Source organism: Furipterus horrens, mitochondrion (assembly GCF_987537825.1).
Source record: "Furipterus horrens mitochondrion, complete genome".
NCBI lineage: Eukaryota > Metazoa > Chordata > Mammalia > Chiroptera > Furipteridae > Furipterus > Furipterus horrens.
Genome location: NC_048476.1, coordinates 1 through 16,516, shown reverse-complemented (window position 1 = coordinate 16,516; position 16,516 = coordinate 1). Strand labels below are relative to the sequence as shown.

The 16,516-nt window shown below is 41.2% G+C and overlaps 13 protein-coding genes and 24 non-coding genes across 37 annotated transcripts; 9 read left to right on the top strand and 28 right to left on the bottom strand. All coding sequences in view use genetic code 2, as the record gives it.

The window, feature by feature from the left end:
- Positions 1-1,092: 1,092 nt before the first annotated feature.
- On the top strand, positions 1,093-1,159 carry trnP(tgg). Its single transcript has one exon. It is a non-coding gene; the product is annotated as a tRNA-Pro (tRNA).
- On the bottom strand, positions 1,160-1,226 carry trnT(tgt). The gene has a single exon. It is a non-coding gene; the product is annotated as a tRNA-Thr (tRNA).
- Positions 1,227-2,366, bottom strand: CYTB (cytochrome b). Its single transcript has one exon. The coding sequence runs from the start codon at positions 2,364-2,366 to the stop codon at positions 1,227-1,229; it is 1,140 nt and encodes a 379-aa protein (YP_009826338.1).
- Positions 2,367-2,370: 4 nt separating this feature from the next.
- trnE(ttc) lies at positions 2,371-2,438 on the top strand. Its single transcript has one exon. It is a non-coding gene; the product is annotated as a tRNA-Glu (tRNA).
- Positions 2,439-2,966, top strand: ND6 (NADH dehydrogenase subunit 6). The gene has a single exon. The coding sequence runs from the start codon at positions 2,439-2,441 to the stop codon at positions 2,964-2,966; it is 528 nt and encodes a 175-aa protein (YP_009826337.1).
- Positions 2,950-4,767, bottom strand: ND5 (NADH dehydrogenase subunit 5). Its single transcript has one exon. The coding sequence runs from the start codon at positions 4,765-4,767 to the stop codon at positions 2,950-2,952; it is 1,818 nt and encodes a 605-aa protein (YP_009826336.1).
- On the bottom strand, positions 4,768-4,838 carry trnL1(tag). The gene has a single exon. It is a non-coding gene; the product is annotated as a tRNA-Leu (tRNA).
- A 1-nt stretch (position 4,839) lies between these two features.
- trnS1(gct) lies at positions 4,840-4,898 on the bottom strand. The gene has a single exon. It is a non-coding gene; the product is annotated as a tRNA-Ser (tRNA).
- trnH(gtg) lies at positions 4,899-4,965 on the bottom strand. Its single transcript has one exon. It is a non-coding gene; the product is annotated as a tRNA-His (tRNA).
- Positions 4,966-6,343, bottom strand: ND4 (NADH dehydrogenase subunit 4). Its single transcript has one exon. A coding segment is annotated over exon 1 (1,378 nt).
- Positions 6,337-6,633, bottom strand: ND4L (NADH dehydrogenase subunit 4L). Its single transcript has one exon. The coding sequence runs from the start codon at positions 6,631-6,633 to the stop codon at positions 6,337-6,339; it is 297 nt and encodes a 98-aa protein (YP_009826334.1).
- trnR(tcg) lies at positions 6,634-6,701 on the bottom strand. The gene has a single exon. It is a non-coding gene; the product is annotated as a tRNA-Arg (tRNA).
- ND3 (NADH dehydrogenase subunit 3) lies at positions 6,702-7,049 on the bottom strand. Its single transcript has one exon. It carries the CDS (start codon positions 7,047-7,049, stop codon positions 6,702-6,704), a length of 348 nt encoding a protein of 115 aa, YP_009826333.1.
- On the bottom strand, positions 7,050-7,118 carry trnG(tcc). Its single transcript has one exon. It is a non-coding gene; the product is annotated as a tRNA-Gly (tRNA).
- Positions 7,119-7,902, bottom strand: COX3 (cytochrome c oxidase subunit III). Its single transcript has one exon. A coding segment is annotated over exon 1 (784 nt).
- On the bottom strand, positions 7,902-8,582 carry ATP6 (ATP synthase F0 subunit 6). The gene has a single exon. The coding sequence runs from the start codon at positions 8,580-8,582 to the stop codon at positions 7,902-7,904; it is 681 nt and encodes a 226-aa protein (YP_009826331.1).
- On the bottom strand, positions 8,540-8,743 carry ATP8 (ATP synthase F0 subunit 8). The gene has a single exon. It carries the CDS (start codon positions 8,741-8,743, stop codon positions 8,540-8,542), a length of 204 nt encoding a protein of 67 aa, YP_009826330.1.
- A 1-nt stretch (position 8,744) lies between these two features.
- On the bottom strand, positions 8,745-8,801 carry trnK(ttt). The gene has a single exon. It is a non-coding gene; the product is annotated as a tRNA-Lys (tRNA).
- On the bottom strand, positions 8,802-9,494 carry COX2 (cytochrome c oxidase subunit II). Its single transcript has one exon. The coding sequence runs from the start codon at positions 9,492-9,494 to the stop codon at positions 8,802-8,804; it is 693 nt and encodes a 230-aa protein (YP_009826329.1).
- On the bottom strand, positions 9,495-9,561 carry trnD(gtc). Its single transcript has one exon. It is a non-coding gene; the product is annotated as a tRNA-Asp (tRNA).
- Positions 9,562-9,568: 7 nt separating this feature from the next.
- Positions 9,569-9,634, top strand: trnS2(tga). The gene has a single exon. It is a non-coding gene; the product is annotated as a tRNA-Ser (tRNA).
- Positions 9,635-11,179, bottom strand: COX1 (cytochrome c oxidase subunit I). The gene has a single exon. It carries the CDS (start codon positions 11,177-11,179, stop codon positions 9,635-9,637), a length of 1,545 nt encoding a protein of 514 aa, YP_009826328.1.
- A 1-nt stretch (position 11,180) lies between these two features.
- On the top strand, positions 11,181-11,246 carry trnY(gta). The gene has a single exon. It is a non-coding gene; the product is annotated as a tRNA-Tyr (tRNA).
- trnC(gca) lies at positions 11,247-11,312 on the top strand. The gene has a single exon. It is a non-coding gene; the product is annotated as a tRNA-Cys (tRNA).
- A 33-nt stretch (positions 11,313-11,345) lies between these two features.
- trnN(gtt) lies at positions 11,346-11,418 on the top strand. Its single transcript has one exon. It is a non-coding gene; the product is annotated as a tRNA-Asn (tRNA).
- Position 11,419: 1 nt separating this feature from the next.
- trnA(tgc) lies at positions 11,420-11,488 on the top strand. Its single transcript has one exon. It is a non-coding gene; the product is annotated as a tRNA-Ala (tRNA).
- Positions 11,489-11,491: 3 nt separating this feature from the next.
- On the bottom strand, positions 11,492-11,557 carry trnW(tca). Its single transcript has one exon. It is a non-coding gene; the product is annotated as a tRNA-Trp (tRNA).
- Positions 11,558-12,601, bottom strand: ND2 (NADH dehydrogenase subunit 2). Its single transcript has one exon. It carries the CDS (start codon positions 12,599-12,601, stop codon positions 11,558-11,560), a length of 1,044 nt encoding a protein of 347 aa, YP_009826327.1.
- Positions 12,602-12,670, bottom strand: trnM(cat). Its single transcript has one exon. It is a non-coding gene; the product is annotated as a tRNA-Met (tRNA).
- On the top strand, positions 12,671-12,742 carry trnQ(ttg). The gene has a single exon. It is a non-coding gene; the product is annotated as a tRNA-Gln (tRNA).
- On the bottom strand, positions 12,740-12,807 carry trnI(gat). The gene has a single exon. It is a non-coding gene; the product is annotated as a tRNA-Ile (tRNA).
- Positions 12,808-13,764, bottom strand: ND1 (NADH dehydrogenase subunit 1). The gene has a single exon. It carries the CDS (start codon positions 13,762-13,764, stop codon positions 12,808-12,810), a length of 957 nt encoding a protein of 318 aa, YP_009826326.1.
- A 2-nt stretch (positions 13,765-13,766) lies between these two features.
- On the bottom strand, positions 13,767-13,841 carry trnL2(taa). Its single transcript has one exon. It is a non-coding gene; the product is annotated as a tRNA-Leu (tRNA).
- HRV58_mgr01 lies at positions 13,842-15,409 on the bottom strand. Its single transcript has one exon. It is a non-coding gene; the product is annotated as a 16S ribosomal RNA (ribosomal RNA).
- trnV(tac) lies at positions 15,410-15,476 on the bottom strand. Its single transcript has one exon. It is a non-coding gene; the product is annotated as a tRNA-Val (tRNA).
- Positions 15,477-16,446, bottom strand: HRV58_mgr02. The gene has a single exon. It is a non-coding gene; the product is annotated as a 12S ribosomal RNA (ribosomal RNA).
- On the bottom strand, positions 16,447-16,516 carry trnF(gaa). The gene has a single exon. It is a non-coding gene; the product is annotated as a tRNA-Phe (tRNA).

Here is a 16,516-nt window from a genome sequence, read left to right as displayed (position 1 = left end):
ATGAAAAATGAAAATTTGCTAAGGATCTAGAGGATTATCTGTCTAAGGAAAATTAATTCCTTAAAGTAGTAGCGGTCGGTTATTATTTTATTCAATACACCGGTCATGAGGGTTTTGGTTTTAATATCGTTAATTTTTAAATTGCCTAATGTCTGCCCTGTTTTTGGGGTTTGGCAGGATACACAGATATTGGGCATTGGATTAACGGGGGTAAGGGGGTTTGTCGACCTTAAAAAGCTATATACTTAAAACGCGTGTACGTGTACGTGTACGTGTACGTGTACGTGTACGTGTACGTGTACGTGTACGTGTACGTGTACGTGTGCGTGTGCGTGTGCGTGTGCGTGTGCGTGTACGTGTACGTGTACGTGTACGTGTACGTGTACGTGTACGTGTACGTGTACGTGTACGTGTACGTGTACGTGTACGTGTACGTACGCCGAAAGGGGGGAATATATAATAGGCTATGTCCTGAACCATTGACTTATAACAACTTAAGAACGTTTCGTGTGGGTAAAGTTTTATTGTGCTGTTACTTCATATGTCTATTGATCATTGACTTTCTTTCCATGCTTACCATTATGGTAGTGATTTAAGGTACACCGTAGGCTCGTAGGGATTATATGCCCCTGACCCCTGGCCTCTACGGCCGTAGTTGAGTCCAAGCATACCCCGAAAAAAATCCTACCTGAGGTATGACAGTTCAGTTATGCCGCGGCATGGGCTGATTAGTCACTAATCCATCGTGATGTCTTATTTAAGGGGAACGTGTGGGCGATTATTAGGTGCCATGGCCCTGAAGCAAGAACCAGATGCCGTTTACGTTGGAGCTAGCTAGAAACCCCCAAGTTAAATGGGCCGGGTCCGAGAAGAGGAGTCCGTATTGGGCGGGTTGCTGGTTTCACGGAGGTTGGTAGATAAAGAGACCAAGGTTACTTGAGGGATAGTCATGTTGGTGTGGATTAACGTAATAGAATGGTGTATGTACGATTATTGAATGTATGTACGTATGTACTATTAATAATATGTAGTATTACAAGAATATTCATGGGGATAATAATATAATGTTAGTTATACATAGTATGCATGGGTCAAGGGGTAGTTTAATATAGAATATCAGCTTTGGGTGCTGATGGTGGGGGTTGTCCCTCCTCCTTGAGGTCCACGGGGAAGGTAAATCCCTTCTCTGGCTTACAAGACCAGTATAATAGATATACTACGTAGACTCTTCATTTTAAGAGTTTATTTTCGGCTAAGGCAGTAAGTGGTATGAGAATTAAGATTGTGGTGAAGTAGAGTACTGAGGCGGTCTGTCCGATGATGATAAATGGGTGTTCTACTGGCTGGCCTCCGATTCAGGTTAGGGTGAGGAGATTTGCGACTAGTAGTCAGAATAGGCATTGGCTGAGGGGACGGAATGCTATACTTCGTTGCTTAGAGGTGTGTAATAGTGGGATAACTGCTAGAATTAGGATTGATAGGACTAGGGCTAGTACGCCTCCTAGTTTATTGGGAATGGAGCGTAGGATGGCATAGGCGAACAGGAAATACCATTCTGGTTTGATGTGTGGGGGGGTGTTTAGTGGGTTTGCTGGTGTGTAGTTATCTGGGTCTCCTAAGAGGTCGGGTGAGAATAGTACTAGGGCTGATAGTACTGTTAGTAGGAGTAAGAGGCCTAAAATGTCCTTGATTGTGTAGTAAGGGTGGAATGGGATTATGTCTGAGTCTGATGGGATACCTGTTGGGTTATTGGACCCTGTTTCGTGTAGGAATAGTAGGTGAACTATCACTAGGGCTGAGATGATGAATGGTAAAAGGAAGTGGAAGGCAAAGAATCGGGTTAGGGTTGCTTTGTCTACTGAAAATCCACCTCAGATTCATTGTACAAGTTCAGTTCCAATATAGGGTACGGCGGATAGGAGGTTTGTGATGACTGTTGCCCCTCAGAATGATATTTGACCTCATGGTAGTACATACCCTATAAATGCAGTGGCTATGGTGGTGAATAGGAGAAGGATGCCGATGTTTCATGTTTCTGAGTAGGTGTAGGAGCCGTAGTATAGTCCTCGGCCCACGTGCATGTACAGGCAGATGAAAAATATGGAGGCTCCGTTAGCATGAGCATATCGGATTATTCAGCCATAGTTGACGTCTCGGCAAATATGTGTTACGGAATTGAATGCTGTGGCTGTGTCGGATGTATAGTGTATGGCTAGAAACAAGCCTGTTAAAATCTGTACAGCTAAGCAAACTCCTAAGAGAGACCCGAAGTTTCATCATGATGACAGGCTTGCTGGAGCTGGTAGGTCTACAAAGGAGGTGTTAATGATTTTAAGTAGTGGGTGGATTTTTCGGAGGTTTGTCATTATTGTTCTTATAGTTGAAATACAACGATGATTTTTCATGTCATTAGTCATGGGTAAGTCCATGTAGGAATAATGATGACGTATATCATATTCATTTTAAGTGTTATATTTGTTATTAGCTTTGTGGGGGTTTCTTCTAAACCTTCTCCTATTTACGGAGGGGTTGGCTTAATTGTGGGGGGGAGTGTTGGTTGTGGTATTATTGTGGGTTTTGGTGGTCCGTTTTTGGGGCTGATGGTGTTTTTGGTTTATTTGGGGGGGATGTTGGTTGTTTTTGGGTATACTACTGCTATAGCTATTGAGCAGTATCCTGAGGTGCTGATCTCTAATAAGACTGTGTTAGGGGCTTTTGTTGTTGGAGTGCTTATGGAGTCTATGTTAGTTTTTAATGTTGTTAAGAATATGGAGTTGGAGTTGGTTGTTAAGTTTGATGGTCTGGGGGATTGAGTTGTGTATGATACTGGCAATACCGGGGTTTTTAATAAGGAGGCTGTGGGGGCTTCTGGTCTGTATAATTATGGCACTTGGTTAGTTATTGTGACTGGATGGACTCTTTTGGTTGCTGTTGTGGTTATCATAGAGATTACACGGGGTAACTAATTAGTATGACTAGTGTTAGTGTGATTAGGAAGGAGAGGAAATAGAGTTTAATTAGGCCTTTTTGGGTGGAAGTAAGTGTGGAAATTTTTAGTTGGAATTGGGAGATTGTTTTTGGTAGAGTGGTTTCTAATCAAATGTTATCTGTTAGGTGGGAAGCTAGCTTTTGGCTTATAGTTAGTTTTAATAAAGATGGGTGGCGGTGAATGATGGCGGGGAAATAGCCGAGAAGGTTAGAAAATTTGAATATACTTGTAGGGGACTTGGTTTTTAGGTTTGAGGTTATTGAGCTTAATTCTAGGGCAATGGTGAAGCCTAGTAGTGTTACGAACATTGCTGTAAGTTTTAAGTATAGTGGTATTGTTAGTTGGGGGATGTTCATGGGGTGGATGTTATTAGAGATTAGGAAACCGGCAAATATGCTGCCTGCTATAAGGCGCTTGATGGGGTTAAGTAGTAGGGGATTGTTTTCATTGATTGGTGATGTGGTGGGGAAGCGTGGTTGTTTTAGCAGTGCAAAGAAAACGATTCGGGTGCTGTATACGGCAGTTAGGGAGGTGGCGATTAGAGTTATTAGTAGGGCTCAGGCGTTGGTATACGACGTGTTAGTGGCTTCAATGATTAGGTCTTTTGAGTAGAAGCCTGTTAGAAAGGGCATGCCTGTTAGGGCTAAACTTCCGATGATAAGAGCTGTGGTTGTTATGGGCATGGTTTTGTATAGGCCTCCTATTTTTCGAATGTCTTGTTCGTCATGGAGGCTATGGATAATTGATCCTGAACATATAAATAGTATGGCTTTAAAGAATGCGTGGGTGCAGATGTGAAGGAAGGCTAAATGTGGTTGATTGATGCCAATGGTTACTATTATTAGGCCTAGTTGGCTTGAGGTAGAGAATGCGATGATTTTTTTAATGTCGTTTTGGGTGAGGGCACATATGGCTGTGAATAGGGTTGTTATAGCTCCTATGCATAGTGCTGTTGTTTGGATGAGTGGGTTGTGTTCTATTATGGGATGAAATCGGATGAGTAGGAAAACACCTGCTACGACTATTGTGCTGGAGTGGAGTAGGGCAGAGACAGGTGTTGGGCCTTCTATGGCTGATGGTAGTCATGGATGTAGCCCGAATTGGGCTGACTTGCCTGTGGCTGCTAGAAGTAGCCCGGCTAGGGGAACATTGGTGTTGTTTGGTTGTAGAGCAAAGATTTGTTGGATTTCTCATGTATTCAGGTTGGTTATAAATCATGCTATAGATAGAATGAAGCCGACGTCTCCAATGCGATTATATAGGATAGCTTGAAGTGCTGCTGTGTTTGCGTCTGTTCGACCGTACCATCAGCTGATCAATAAGAAGGATATGATCCCTACTCCCTCTCAGCCAATGAATAGTTGAAACAGGTTGTTAGCTGTTACTAGAATTATTATTGTGACTAAAAATGTTAACAAGTATTTAAAGAATCGGTTGATGCTTGGGTCAGTGTGCATATATCACATGGAGAATTCTATGATAGACCATGTTACGAACAATGCAACTGGTATAAATAGTATTGAGAAGTAATCTAGTTTAAAGCTTATAGAGATGTTTATTGTGTGCATGGTAATTCAATTTCAGTTGGAGATTATTGTTTCTTGGTTGGAGTAGATGAATATGGTGGTAGGAATTAGGCTGATAAAGAAGGAATAGGAGACCATGGTTTTTACATGGTTGGGGTAGTTGGGGTGGTTTTGGTTGTTTGTGAGAGTCATTGCGATAGGGGCGAGTAGGGCTATAAGTGATGTGAATGTTAGGGTGTGTAATATATTTATTACTTTTATTTGGAGTTGCACCAAGGTTTTTGGCTCCTAAGGCCAACGGATAACTGTTATCCTTTAAAAGTGTGAAAAAGCCACATTTTTAAGTGTGGGGGCATGAGTTAGCAGTTCTTGCATGCTTTTTCGGTAAATAAGAGGGGTTAGCCTCTATCTTTAGATTCACAATCTAATGTTTTATTAAACTATATTTACAGTAAGTAGTGCCTATAATAATTTTTGGGTTTATAATTAGTAGGAGCAACGGTAGCATATGTATTGCTATTAGAGTGTTTTCTCGTGTGTAGGAGGGCTTAATGTTGTTGATGTGGTGAGTGTGCTTACCTCGTTGTGTTGTGATTAGTATATAGAGGGAATATAATGCTGTGATGATGATGTTAAATCCTATTAGAATGATTGATAGGTTTGATCATGAAAATGTTGATATAACTACTAGTAGTTCTCCTATGAAGTTGATAGTTGGAGGAAGGGCGAGGTTTGCTGTGCTTGCTAGTAGTCATCAGGCGGCTATTAGTGGTAGGATTGTTTGTAGTCCTCGAGCCAGGATTATAGTTCGACTGTGGATTCGCTCATAGTTTGTATTTGCTAGACAGAATAGTATTGAGGATGTTAGGCCGTGGGCGATTATTAGTGCTGTTGCTCCTATGTAGCTTAATGGGGTTTGGATAAGGATAGCTGTGATTACAAGTGCCATGTGGCTTACTGATGAGTAGGCAATGAGAGATTTTAAGTCGGTTTGTCGTATGCAGATGGAACTAGTTATAATTATTCCTCATAGGGAGAGTATCATGAATGGGTAGGATATAGATATTGTTAATGGCTCTAATAAGACTGTAATGCGTATTATACCATATCCTCCTAGCTTTAATAGAATGGCGGCTAGGACTATTGAGCCAGCGATTGGGGCTTCTACGTGGGCTTTTGGTAGTCAAAGATGTAGGCCATATAGGGGCATTTTTACTATAAACGCCGTTATGCAAGCTAGCCATAGCATACTGTTGGTTCATGAGTTTGGTAGGGGTTTGGCTAAGATTTCGTTTAGTAAGAAGTTTAATGAGCCTAGGGTACTCTGGAGAAAGGTTAGTGCGATTAGTAATGGGAGGGACCCTACTAGCGTATAGAACAGGAAATAGTACCCTGCGGCCAGGCGCTCAGTTTGTGCGCCTCAGCGAGTAATAAGGACGAGTGTAGGTAGTAAAGTGGCTTCAAATAAGATATAGAATAAAATTAGTTCAGAGACGGTGAAAGTTATGATAAGAAGTACTTGCAGGGTTACAAGTATTGTGATATATAGTTTTTTTCGGGTTGGTGTTTCGTTGGATAGGTGAGATTGGCTTGCTATAATCATAAGGGGTAACAGTCATATAGTTAGCATTAGGAGAGGTGCGGATAGTGCGTCGGTGAAGAACATTTGGGATAAGTTAATGCTATTGTCTCCAAATTGAGCTATTAGAGGGAGACACAGGAGATTAATAATTAGGCTATGTATTGTTGTGTTGATTCATACTAGTTTATTTTTTGATAATCATGTAAGGGGAATGATTATAGTGGTTGGGATAATAATTTTTAGCATTGTAGTAGGTTTAGGCTTTGAACATAGTCCGTACCGTAAGTGTTTGATACTATTACTAGCAAAGATAATCCTAGAGCTGCTTCGCACGCAGCGAATACTAGAAGGATAATTGGTAGTATGTTGGCTAGTGTTATGTTAATGCTTAGAATAGTGATAGATATTAGTACGAACAGGGATAATATTATACCTTCCAGGCACAATAGGGAGGACATTATATGTGATCGATATATTAGTAGGCCTGTTAGGGAGATTATGAATGCTACAAATATGTTCATGTACGTTAGTGTCATTTGATAATTATGGAGTTTGGCATAATCTAGTGAGTCGAAATCACTTGTTTTGTTTAAACTAATTATCATTATTCAGATCATTCTAGTCCGTCATTTGATCATTCATAAAGTAGACTGATGGCTAGCAGAGAGAGTAGAAGTAGAGAGATAGGGAGCATGTTGTTTAGGTTGTTTGTTTGGTATGCTCATGGAAGGGGGAGTAGAAGTGCAATTTCTAGATCAAAGAGTAGAAAGGTGATGGCTACTAGGAAGAATTTTATGGAGAACGGCAGGCGGGCTGGACTAGTAGGGTCGAAGCCGCACTCGTAAGGGCTCAGTTTTTCTGAGTATGAGTTTGTCTGGGGCAGTCAGAATGCAATGATCACTAGGAGGGATGCCAGTATGGAGTGGGTAATTAGAGCTAACAGTATGTTTATTGCTCTTCTTCGGGGTTTGCCGAAACTAACTGATTGGAAGTCAGTTGTACTGATTAATACTAAAAGAGCATGAGCCTCATCAATAAATTGATACGTAGAGGAAGAGTCAGACGACATCTACGAAGTGTCAGTATCAAGCAGCTGCTTCGAATCCGAAGTGGTGGCTAGATGTGAAGTGGAATTTTAGTTGTCGTAGTATGCATACAATGAGGAAGGTGGAGCCAATGATTACGTGTAATCCATGGAAGCCCGTGGCTATGAAGAAAGTGGATCCGTAAACACCATCGGAGATCGTGAAGGAGGTTTCGTAATATTCTGATGCTTGTAGTAGTGTAAAATATAATCCCAGGCAAATAGTGATGGCTAGTGCTTGTAGTATTCCCTTACGGTTACCTTCTATTAGGCTGTGGTGGGCCCAGGTGATGGAAACGCCTGAGGCTAGTAGTACGGATGTGTTTAGTAATGGGACGTCTAATGGGTTTAGTGGGGTGATTCCTGTTGGAGGTCAAAGCCCTCCCAGCTCTGGGGTCGGAGCTAGGCTTGAGTGATAGAAGGCTCAAAAGAAGCCGGAAAAGAAGAAAACTTCTGAGATAATAAAAAGAATTATTCCGTAGCGAAGACCTTTTTGTACGATGGGTGTGTGATGTCCTTGGAAAGTACTCTCTCGGATAATGTCACGCCATCATTGATATATAGTGAGGGTGTTGGTAGCAAGGCCAAGGAGTAGTAGGAATATGGAGTTAAAGTGGAATCATATAACTAAGCCCGAGGTCAGTAAGAGGGCAGAAAGTGCACCTGTTAGTGGTCATGGGCTTGGATTGACTATGTGGTAGGCGTGGGTTTGGTGGGTCATTAGGCATTGTCGTGTAGATATAGGCTTACCAGAAGTGTAAATACGTAGGCTTGGATGAGAGCTACGGCGAATTCTAAGATGGTTAATAATAGTAAGATAATGAACGTGATGAGGGCGATGGTTGTGTTAATGTTTATTAAGGCTAATGTGGCTCCTCCAATAAGGTGAATTAGTAAATGTCCGGCTGTGATGTTGGCAGTTAATCGCACCGCTAGTGCTATTGGCTGGATAAATAGGCTGATTGTTTCGATAATAATTAGCATGGGAATTAGGGGTAATGGGGTGCCCTGGGGTAGGAAGTGGGCTAGTGAGGCTTTAGTTTTGTGTCGGAAGCCTAGAATAACGGTACCTGCTCATAAAGGGATGGCTATACCTAGGTTTATTGATAATTGAGTTGTGGGAGTAAAGGAGTGTGGTAGGAGGCCTAGGAGATTGGTTGTGCCAATAAATATAATTAAGGACATTAATATCAGAGCCCAGGTCTGTCCTTTGTTATTATGAATTGAAAGTATTTGTTTAGATGTTAGTCGAAGAAGCCATTGTTGAATTGTTAGCAGACGGTTACAGATTAGCTGGTTTGTTGATGGGAATATAATGGTTGGAAATATAATCACTAGGACAACAATAGGCAGACCTATTATTGTAGGGGTAATGAAAGAGGAGAATAAATTTTCGTTCATTTAGTTTCTCAGGGTACAAGGGATTTGGTAGTCTTGGTGGTTATTGGCTGGGGGGAGGGGTAGTACAGGTAGGTAGAGATTTTCAGTTGTATAATAATGAATAGGGTTAGTAGGGTAGATACGATTGTAATAGTTCAGGTTGATGTATCTAGTTGTGGCATACCATTAAGGGGAATTTGGTTTCCCTATCTTTAACTTAAAAGGTTAATGCTACTAGCTTCTTAATGATGTTAATATTGAGGCCGATCATTTTTCAAAGTGATTTAGTGGTACTATTTCGAGGACAATTGGTATAAAGCTGTGATTAGACCCACAAATTTCAGAGCATTGGCCATAATATAATCCTGGGCGGGTGGATAGAAGGGTTGTTTGGTTTAGGCGACCTGGGATTGCATCAGTTTTCAGGCCCAGAGAAGGAACTGCTCAGGAGTGAAGGACATCTTCGGATGACACTAGCATTCGAATTGTTATTTCTATCGGCAGTACTAGTCGGTTATCTACTTCTAGGAGGCGGAGTTCTCCTGGTTTTAGGTCTGTGGTGGGTACTATGTAGGAGTCAAAGGCTAAATCTTCATAATCAGTATATTCGTAGCTTCAGTATCACTGGTGACCCATAGTTTTTACAGTTATCAGAGGATTATTGATTTCATCTATTATATATAGGATTCGTAGAGAGGGGAGTGCGATTGTAATTAAAATCAGAGCGGGTAGGATGGTCCAGATTGTTTCTACTTCTTGGGCGTCTATTGTATTTGTATGTGTTAGGTTAGTTGTTAGTATTAGTGAGATGATATATAGTACTAGTGAGCTAATTAGGAATACAATTATTAGTGTGTGGTCATGAAAGTGAAGTAGTTCCTCTATAATAGGAGAAGTAGCGTCTTGAAGTCCTAGTTGAGATGGGTAAGCCATGGAGACATACAAGGGTTTCGCTTGTAACTTAACTTTGACAAAGTTATGTAAGTTTTACTAATGTCTCGCTGGTGGAGAAAGACATAGTGGCTATGATGTTGGCTTGAAACCAATCTTAGGGGGTTCGATTCCTTCCTTTCTTATTTTGGGACTACGTATGTTGGTTCTTCAAATGTGTGATATGGAGGAGGACATCCGTGGAGTCATTCTAGGTTAGTAGCTGTTAGTTCTACTATCATTACTTCTCGTTTGGCTGCGAATGCCTCTCAGATCATGAAGATTAGTAGTATGACGGCTGTTAGTGAGATGAAGGAGCCTATAGATGACACCGTATTTCAGGTGGCGTAGGCATCTGGGTAGTCGGAGTAGCGTCGTGGTATACCAGATAGACCTAAAAAATGTTGAGGGAAAAAAGTTATATTTACACCTACAAACATAACTAGGAACTGGATTTTGGCTCATGTGTTATTTAGTGTGTACCCGGAGAAAAGTGGGAATCAGTGAACAAATCCTCCTAGGATGGCGAAAACAGCTCCTATTGACAAGACGTAGTGGAAATGGGCTACTACATAATATGTATCATGTAGTACGATGTCTAATGATGAGTTAGCTAATACGATGCCTGTTAGGCCTCCTACTGTGAATAGGAAAATAAAGCCTAGTGCTCATAGTATAGCTGGGGATCATTTAATATTACCTCCATGCAAGGTGGCTAGTCAGCTGAATACTTTTACACCTGTTGGAATTGCAATGATTATAGTTGCAGAGGTAAAATAAGCTCGTGTGTCTACGTCCATTCCTACGGTAAACATATGGTGGGCTCATACAATAAAACCTAAGAATCCAATGGATATTATGGCTCAAACTATACCCATGTACCCGAAAGGCTCTTTTTTGCCTGAGTAGTATGTGACAATGTGAGAAATTATTCCGAAGCCAGGGAGGATTAGGATATATACTTCTGGGTGGCCGAAAAATCAGAACAAGTGCTGATATAAGATTGGATCTCCTCCCCCAGCCGGGTCGAAAAAGGTAGTGTTTAAGTTTCGGTCAGTTAGTAGTATAGTAATGCCAGCAGCTAGCACTGGTAGTGATAACAGTAATAGAACGGCTGTGATTACAACTGATCAGACAAATAAGGGGGTTTGGTACTGGTTTAGAGCGGGAGGTTTTATGTTAATGATAGTAGTAATAAAGTTAATAGCCCCAAGAATTGATGAGACCCCTGCCAGGTGCAAAGAAAAAATAGCCAGGTCTACAGAAGCTCCTGCGTGAGCGAGGTTGCCTGCTAAAGGTGGGTAGACGGTTCAACCAGTCCCTACGCCGGCCTCTACCATGGAGGAGGCCAGTAGTAGTAGAAAGGATGGTGGTAACAGTCAAAAGCTCATGTTATTTATTCGCGGGAAGGCCATGTCAGGGGCTCCAATCATAAGGGGAATAAGTCAGTTGCCAAATCCGCCAATTATGATGGGCATAACTATGAAGAAGATTATTACGAAGGCATGGGCGGTTACAACTACATTGTAAATTTGGTCGTCGCCTATGAGGGCTCCTGGTTGGCCTAGTTCAGCACGGATAATCAGGCTCAGAGCGGTACCAATTATCCCGGCCCAAGCGCCGAAGATTATGTAAAGTGTGCCAATGTCTTTATGGTTTGTTGAAAATAGTCAACGTGTTGTGAACATAGGTAAAATGGCCGAGTAGGCATTAGGCTGTAAATCTAAGCACAGAGGTAAAGTCCTCTTTTTACCAAGCCCTGTGGTGTATTGCACGTTGAATTGCAAATTCAAAGAAGCAGCTTCAATCCTGCCGGGGCTTCTCCCGCCTTTTTTCCCCTAACGGCGGGAGAAGTAGATTGAAGCCAGTTGACTAGGGTTTTTAGCTGTTAACTAAAGTTTCGTGGGTTTGAAGCCCATCAATCTAGTAAGGTCTTAGCTTAATTAAAGTAGTTGATTTGCATTCAATTGATGTAGGGTGTGGTCCTGCAGTCCTTATACCAGGAGTTAAGTTGTATAAACTTGCTTAGGGCTTTGAAGGCTCTTGGTCTAGGTTAACCTAAACTCCTAGTTTAATGCCATGATTATGGGGGTTAGTGGAAGTGCTATGGTTGAGATAATAATTAGAGGGGGTAGAAGTGGAGTCTGTTTTATGGTTTTTAGGTGCCATTTTATTTTTATATTGTTTATGGTAGGGAACATGGTTAGTGCTGTAGCGTATGCTAGGCGTATATAGAAGTATAGGTTGAGTAGGGCGGCTATGGCTATAAGTAAAGGTAGGATAATTGCGTCATTTTTTGTTAGTTCTTGGATAATTATTCATTTTGGCATGAAGCCGGTGAGTGGGGGAAGGCCCCCTAGTGAGAGCAGGGTCAATAGTATGGTAATAGTGAGCAGTGGCGTATTGTTTCATGTATGGGCTAGAGACAGGGTTGTGGTTGTAGAGTTGTTAATGAGTATGAGGAATATAGTGGTTGTTAATAGGATGTAGATTACTAGGTTTAAGATTGTTATGGCAGGGTTGTAGATAATGATGGCAGTTATTCATCCTATATGGGCAATAGAAGAGTATGCTATTATTTTGCGTAGTTGGGTTTGGTTGAGGCCGCCTCATCCTCCTAACAGGATGGATAGCATAGATATTGTTAGTAGTAGGTCTGAATTGATGTTTGGTGCTATATTGTATAGTACAGATAATGGGGCTAGTTTTTGTCATGTTAGTAAGATTAGTCCTGATGATAGGGGGATTCCTTGGGTAACTTCTGGCACTCAGTAGTGGAATGGGGAGAGGCCTAGTTTTATAGCTAGTGCTAGGGTCATGATAGATGAGGCTAGGTTGTTTAATGGTTTGGTGGTTGTTCATTGTCCTGAGTATATTAGGTTGATAATTACGGCTAGGAGTAGTAGTGCTGATGCGGTTGTCTGGGTGAAAAAGTATTTGGCGGAGGCTTCTGTTGATCGTGGGTTGTGGGTTTTTATTAGGATTGGAATAATTGCTAGTATGTTTATTTCAAAACCTAGTCAAATTATAAGCCAATGGGAGCTTATTATAACAATGATAGTCCCTAAGATGATGGTTGATGCGATGATTGATAGGATGATGGGGTTTATTAGTACGGGAAGGATATAAACCAACATTTTCGGGGTATGGGCCCGATAGCTTATTTAGCTGACCTTACTTAGGATTTGGTGTAAATGGTAGCACGAAGATTTTTGGATTCTTAAGATTAGGTTCGACTCCTATAGTTCTAGAAATAAGAGGGTTTTATCCTCTATGGTTTACTCTATCAAAGTAACTCTTTTATCAGACATATTTCTTATGTTATGGGGGGAATGCCTGCTGTGGTGATTGGTATGGTGATGTGTCATATGCATAGTGCTAGTGTTAGGGGGAGGAAATTTTTTCATAGTAAGTGCATAAGTTGGTCGTATCGAAACCGTGGATATGAGGCTCGAACCCATAAGAAAGCTATGGTGAGTATGAGGGTTTTGGTTATGAAGCTGATAGTGTTTAGTTCTGGGGCGGTGGGGTAGTTTCAGGCCCCTAGAAATAGGACTGTAGTTAGGGCATTTATTATGATGATGTTGGCGTATTCTGCTAGGAAGAATAATGCGAATGGGCCTCCTGCATATTCTACATTGAATCCTGAAACTAGCTCTGATTCTCCTTCTGTCAGGTCGAAGGGGGCCCGGTTGGTTTCGGCTAGAGTGGAGATAAATCATATTATTGCTAGTGGCCATGATGGTAAGATCAGTCATATGTATTGTTGGGTAGTGATCAGGGTTGGTAGGGTATATGAGCCGTTTATTAGTAGTACAGATAGAAGGATAATTGCTAGTGTGACTTCATAAGAGATTGTCTGTGCTACGGCCCGGAGGGCTCCAATTAGAGCATAGTTTGAGTTGGAAGCTCAGCCTGATCATAAAATGGAGTACACTGCTAGGCTAGATATAGAGAGTATGAATAGAATGCCCAGGTTTATGTTAATTATGGGTTGAGGTATGGGTAGAGGGGTTCATATGGTTAGTGCTAGTATTAGAGCTAGAATTGGGGCTATAATAAATATAGTGATGGATGATGTTGTAGGTCGTAGGGGTTCTTTGGTAAATAATTTAACTGCATCGGCGATTGGTTGTAGTAGACCTCATGGTCCTACGATGTTAGGGCCTTTACGTAGTTGTATATAGCCTAGTACCTTGCGTTCAGTTAGGGTTAGGAAAGCTACGGCTACTAGTACTGGGATAATTATTAGTAGTAAGTTTAGGAAGAACATGTTGTTAGAGAGAGGAGTTGAACCTCTGGTTGTAAAGGTTTAAGTTTTATGCAATTACCGGGCTCTGCCACTCTAACAAACCCTGGTCTAGGGTGGGTTAGTTTTTATGCTCCAGATTCATACTGTATCATCTGTTAGTCTTGAGGGCGCTTTTGGGAAGTTGGCCCCGTCTCTCTTATCCTTTCGTACTGGGAGGGACAAAAAATAGATAGAAACCGACCTGGATTACTCCGGTCTGAACTCAGATCACGTAGGACTTTAATCGTTGAACAAACGAACCATTAATAGCTGCTGCACCATTAGGATGTCCTGATCCAACATCGAGGTCGTAAACCCTATTGTCGATAGGGGCTCTTAAATAGGATTGCGCTGTTATCCCTAGGGTAACTTATTTCGTTGATCAAATTTGATTTGGATCAATAAGTGATTTTTGTTTCTTTGACTTGTTTGTCTAGGTTTTAAATCACTCGGAGGTTGAGTTATACTCCGAGGTCACCCCAACCTAAATTGCTGCGCTAGTAAGAGCGTTTTATACCTTTTGGGTATTTTTAGTGTCTGATAGAGCATGCAATTAAAGCTCCATAGGGTCTTCTCGTCTTATTTAGTCATTCCCGCCTCTTCACGGGAAGGTCAATTTCACTGATTTAGAGTAAGAGACAGTAGAATTCTCGTGTGGCCCTTCATTCAAGTCCTTATTTAAAGAACAAGTGATTATGCTACCTTTGCACGGTCAGGATACCGCGGCCGTTTAACTATTGTCACTGGGCAGGCAGTGCCTCTAATACTGGGCATGCTAGAGGTGATGTTTTTGGTAAACAGGCGGAATTCGTGTTTGCCTAGTTCCTTTTACTCTTTTTAATCTTTCCATGGTGCACTCCTGTGTTGGGCTAACAAGTTGTTGGGCAAGTGTCCTGTTGTTTGGTTGGGTTTGCTTTTTGTTAATTATCAGTGAGTATTCGGTCTGTTATACACATGTGCTTGGAGAAAATTTTCTTGTTACTCATATTAACAGTGTTTCTTCTATGTAATAATAGAATAATCCAGTTATGTTTTAGGAGTTGGCTTAGTAATTATGGTATTGATGTAGTGTGTTATGTTGAGCTTGAACGCTTTCTTAATTGGTGGCTGCTTTTAGGCCAACTTTGATAGTTTGTATGCTTACTCTCTAGTTAAGATTGTAGTCTTTGTCTAAAGAGCTGTACCTCTTTAGACTATAATTTAAATTTACATTATAATTACTAGGTTTTTAGGTAAATTTAAATTTGAACTAATATTCTTTTCCTGGATAACCAGCTATCACCAGGCTCGATTGGCTTGTCACCTCTATTTGCGAATCTTCTCACTATTTTGCCACATAGATGAGTTTACTCTGTAAAGTTGTTCGTAAATAGCTCGTCTGGTTTCGGGGGGGCTAACTTGAGTTCTCTTTGCTAGGGCAGTCTAGTTAATTCATTATGCAAAAGGTAGAAGGGGTAAGCTTTGCTGTTTATTGCTTTGGTTCAGTTCTTTCATGGTTCCCTTGCGGTACTTTCTCTATAGCTTCTATTGTAATTTCTATCTCCTATACTTTTATGTCTGTTTAAATGTTTTGTTTTATTAGGCAGTGCTAGTTGTATTTTGTTTTTTTTTTTGAGCTAGGTACGGCTCAAAGTGGTCATTTGTATGAAATCTTCTAGGTGTAAGCTAGATGCTTTGTGTTAAGCTACACTTTGGATTATCCAAGTGCACTTTCCAGTACACTTACCTTGTTACGACTTATCTCCTCTAGTACATGTGATGGTGTGCTAGCTATGGCTTGTTAACTATCGTAGGTAATCGAGGAGGGTGACGGGCGGTGTGTGCGTGCTTTATGGCCCTTTTCAACTAGGCACTCTATTCTTAGTTTACTGCTAAATCCACCTTTAGTACTTGATTTCACAAGGGCTTTCGTTTATAAATGGTAACCTGTTAGTCAGGGAATGTAGCCCATTGCTTTCCAATCCATGAGCTACACCTTGACCTAACGTTTTTATGTAATATGCTTGAGCTTACTGTTTTTCCTTTTTAGGGTTTGCTGAGGATGGCGGTATATAGGCGGAATTGGCCAGGATTGGTGAGGTTTATCGGGGGTTATCGATTATAGAACAGGCTCCTCTAGAGGGATGTAAAGCACCGCCAAGTCCTTTGAGTTTCAGGCTTTGGCTAGTAGTACTCTGGCGAGTAGTTTTGTTAGTTTTAACTTTTTGGGTTTAAGGCTAAGCATAGTGGGGTATCTAATCCCAGTTTGGGTCTTAGCTGTCGTGGGATCATTGTATTTAAAGCTACTTTCGTCAATGGTCTTACTGTAACTAAGACTTTTTACGGATTAGTTATAATTTGGCTTTATTAATATGATTATATATTAAACACGCTTTACGCCGTAGTTTTATTAGTTTGGGTTAATCGTATGGCCGCGGTGGCTGGCACGAAATTTACCAACCCTGAGTAGCATAATTTGGTCGAACTTTCGTTTATGGCCTAATTTTTATCACTGCTGTCTCCCGTGGGGGTGTGGCTAAGCAAGGTGTCGTGAGCTGCTGTGGCGTGCTTGATACCTGCTCCTTTTTATCGCATTGCGACTTGGAGGGCATTTTCACTGGGGTGCGGATACTTGCATGTGTAATTTTGCTAGAAACTAATAAAAAGGCTGGGACCAAACCTATTTGTTTATGGAGTTTAGTAACTCATCTAAGCATTTTCAGTGCTTCGCTTTGTTTGTTTAAGCTACATTAAC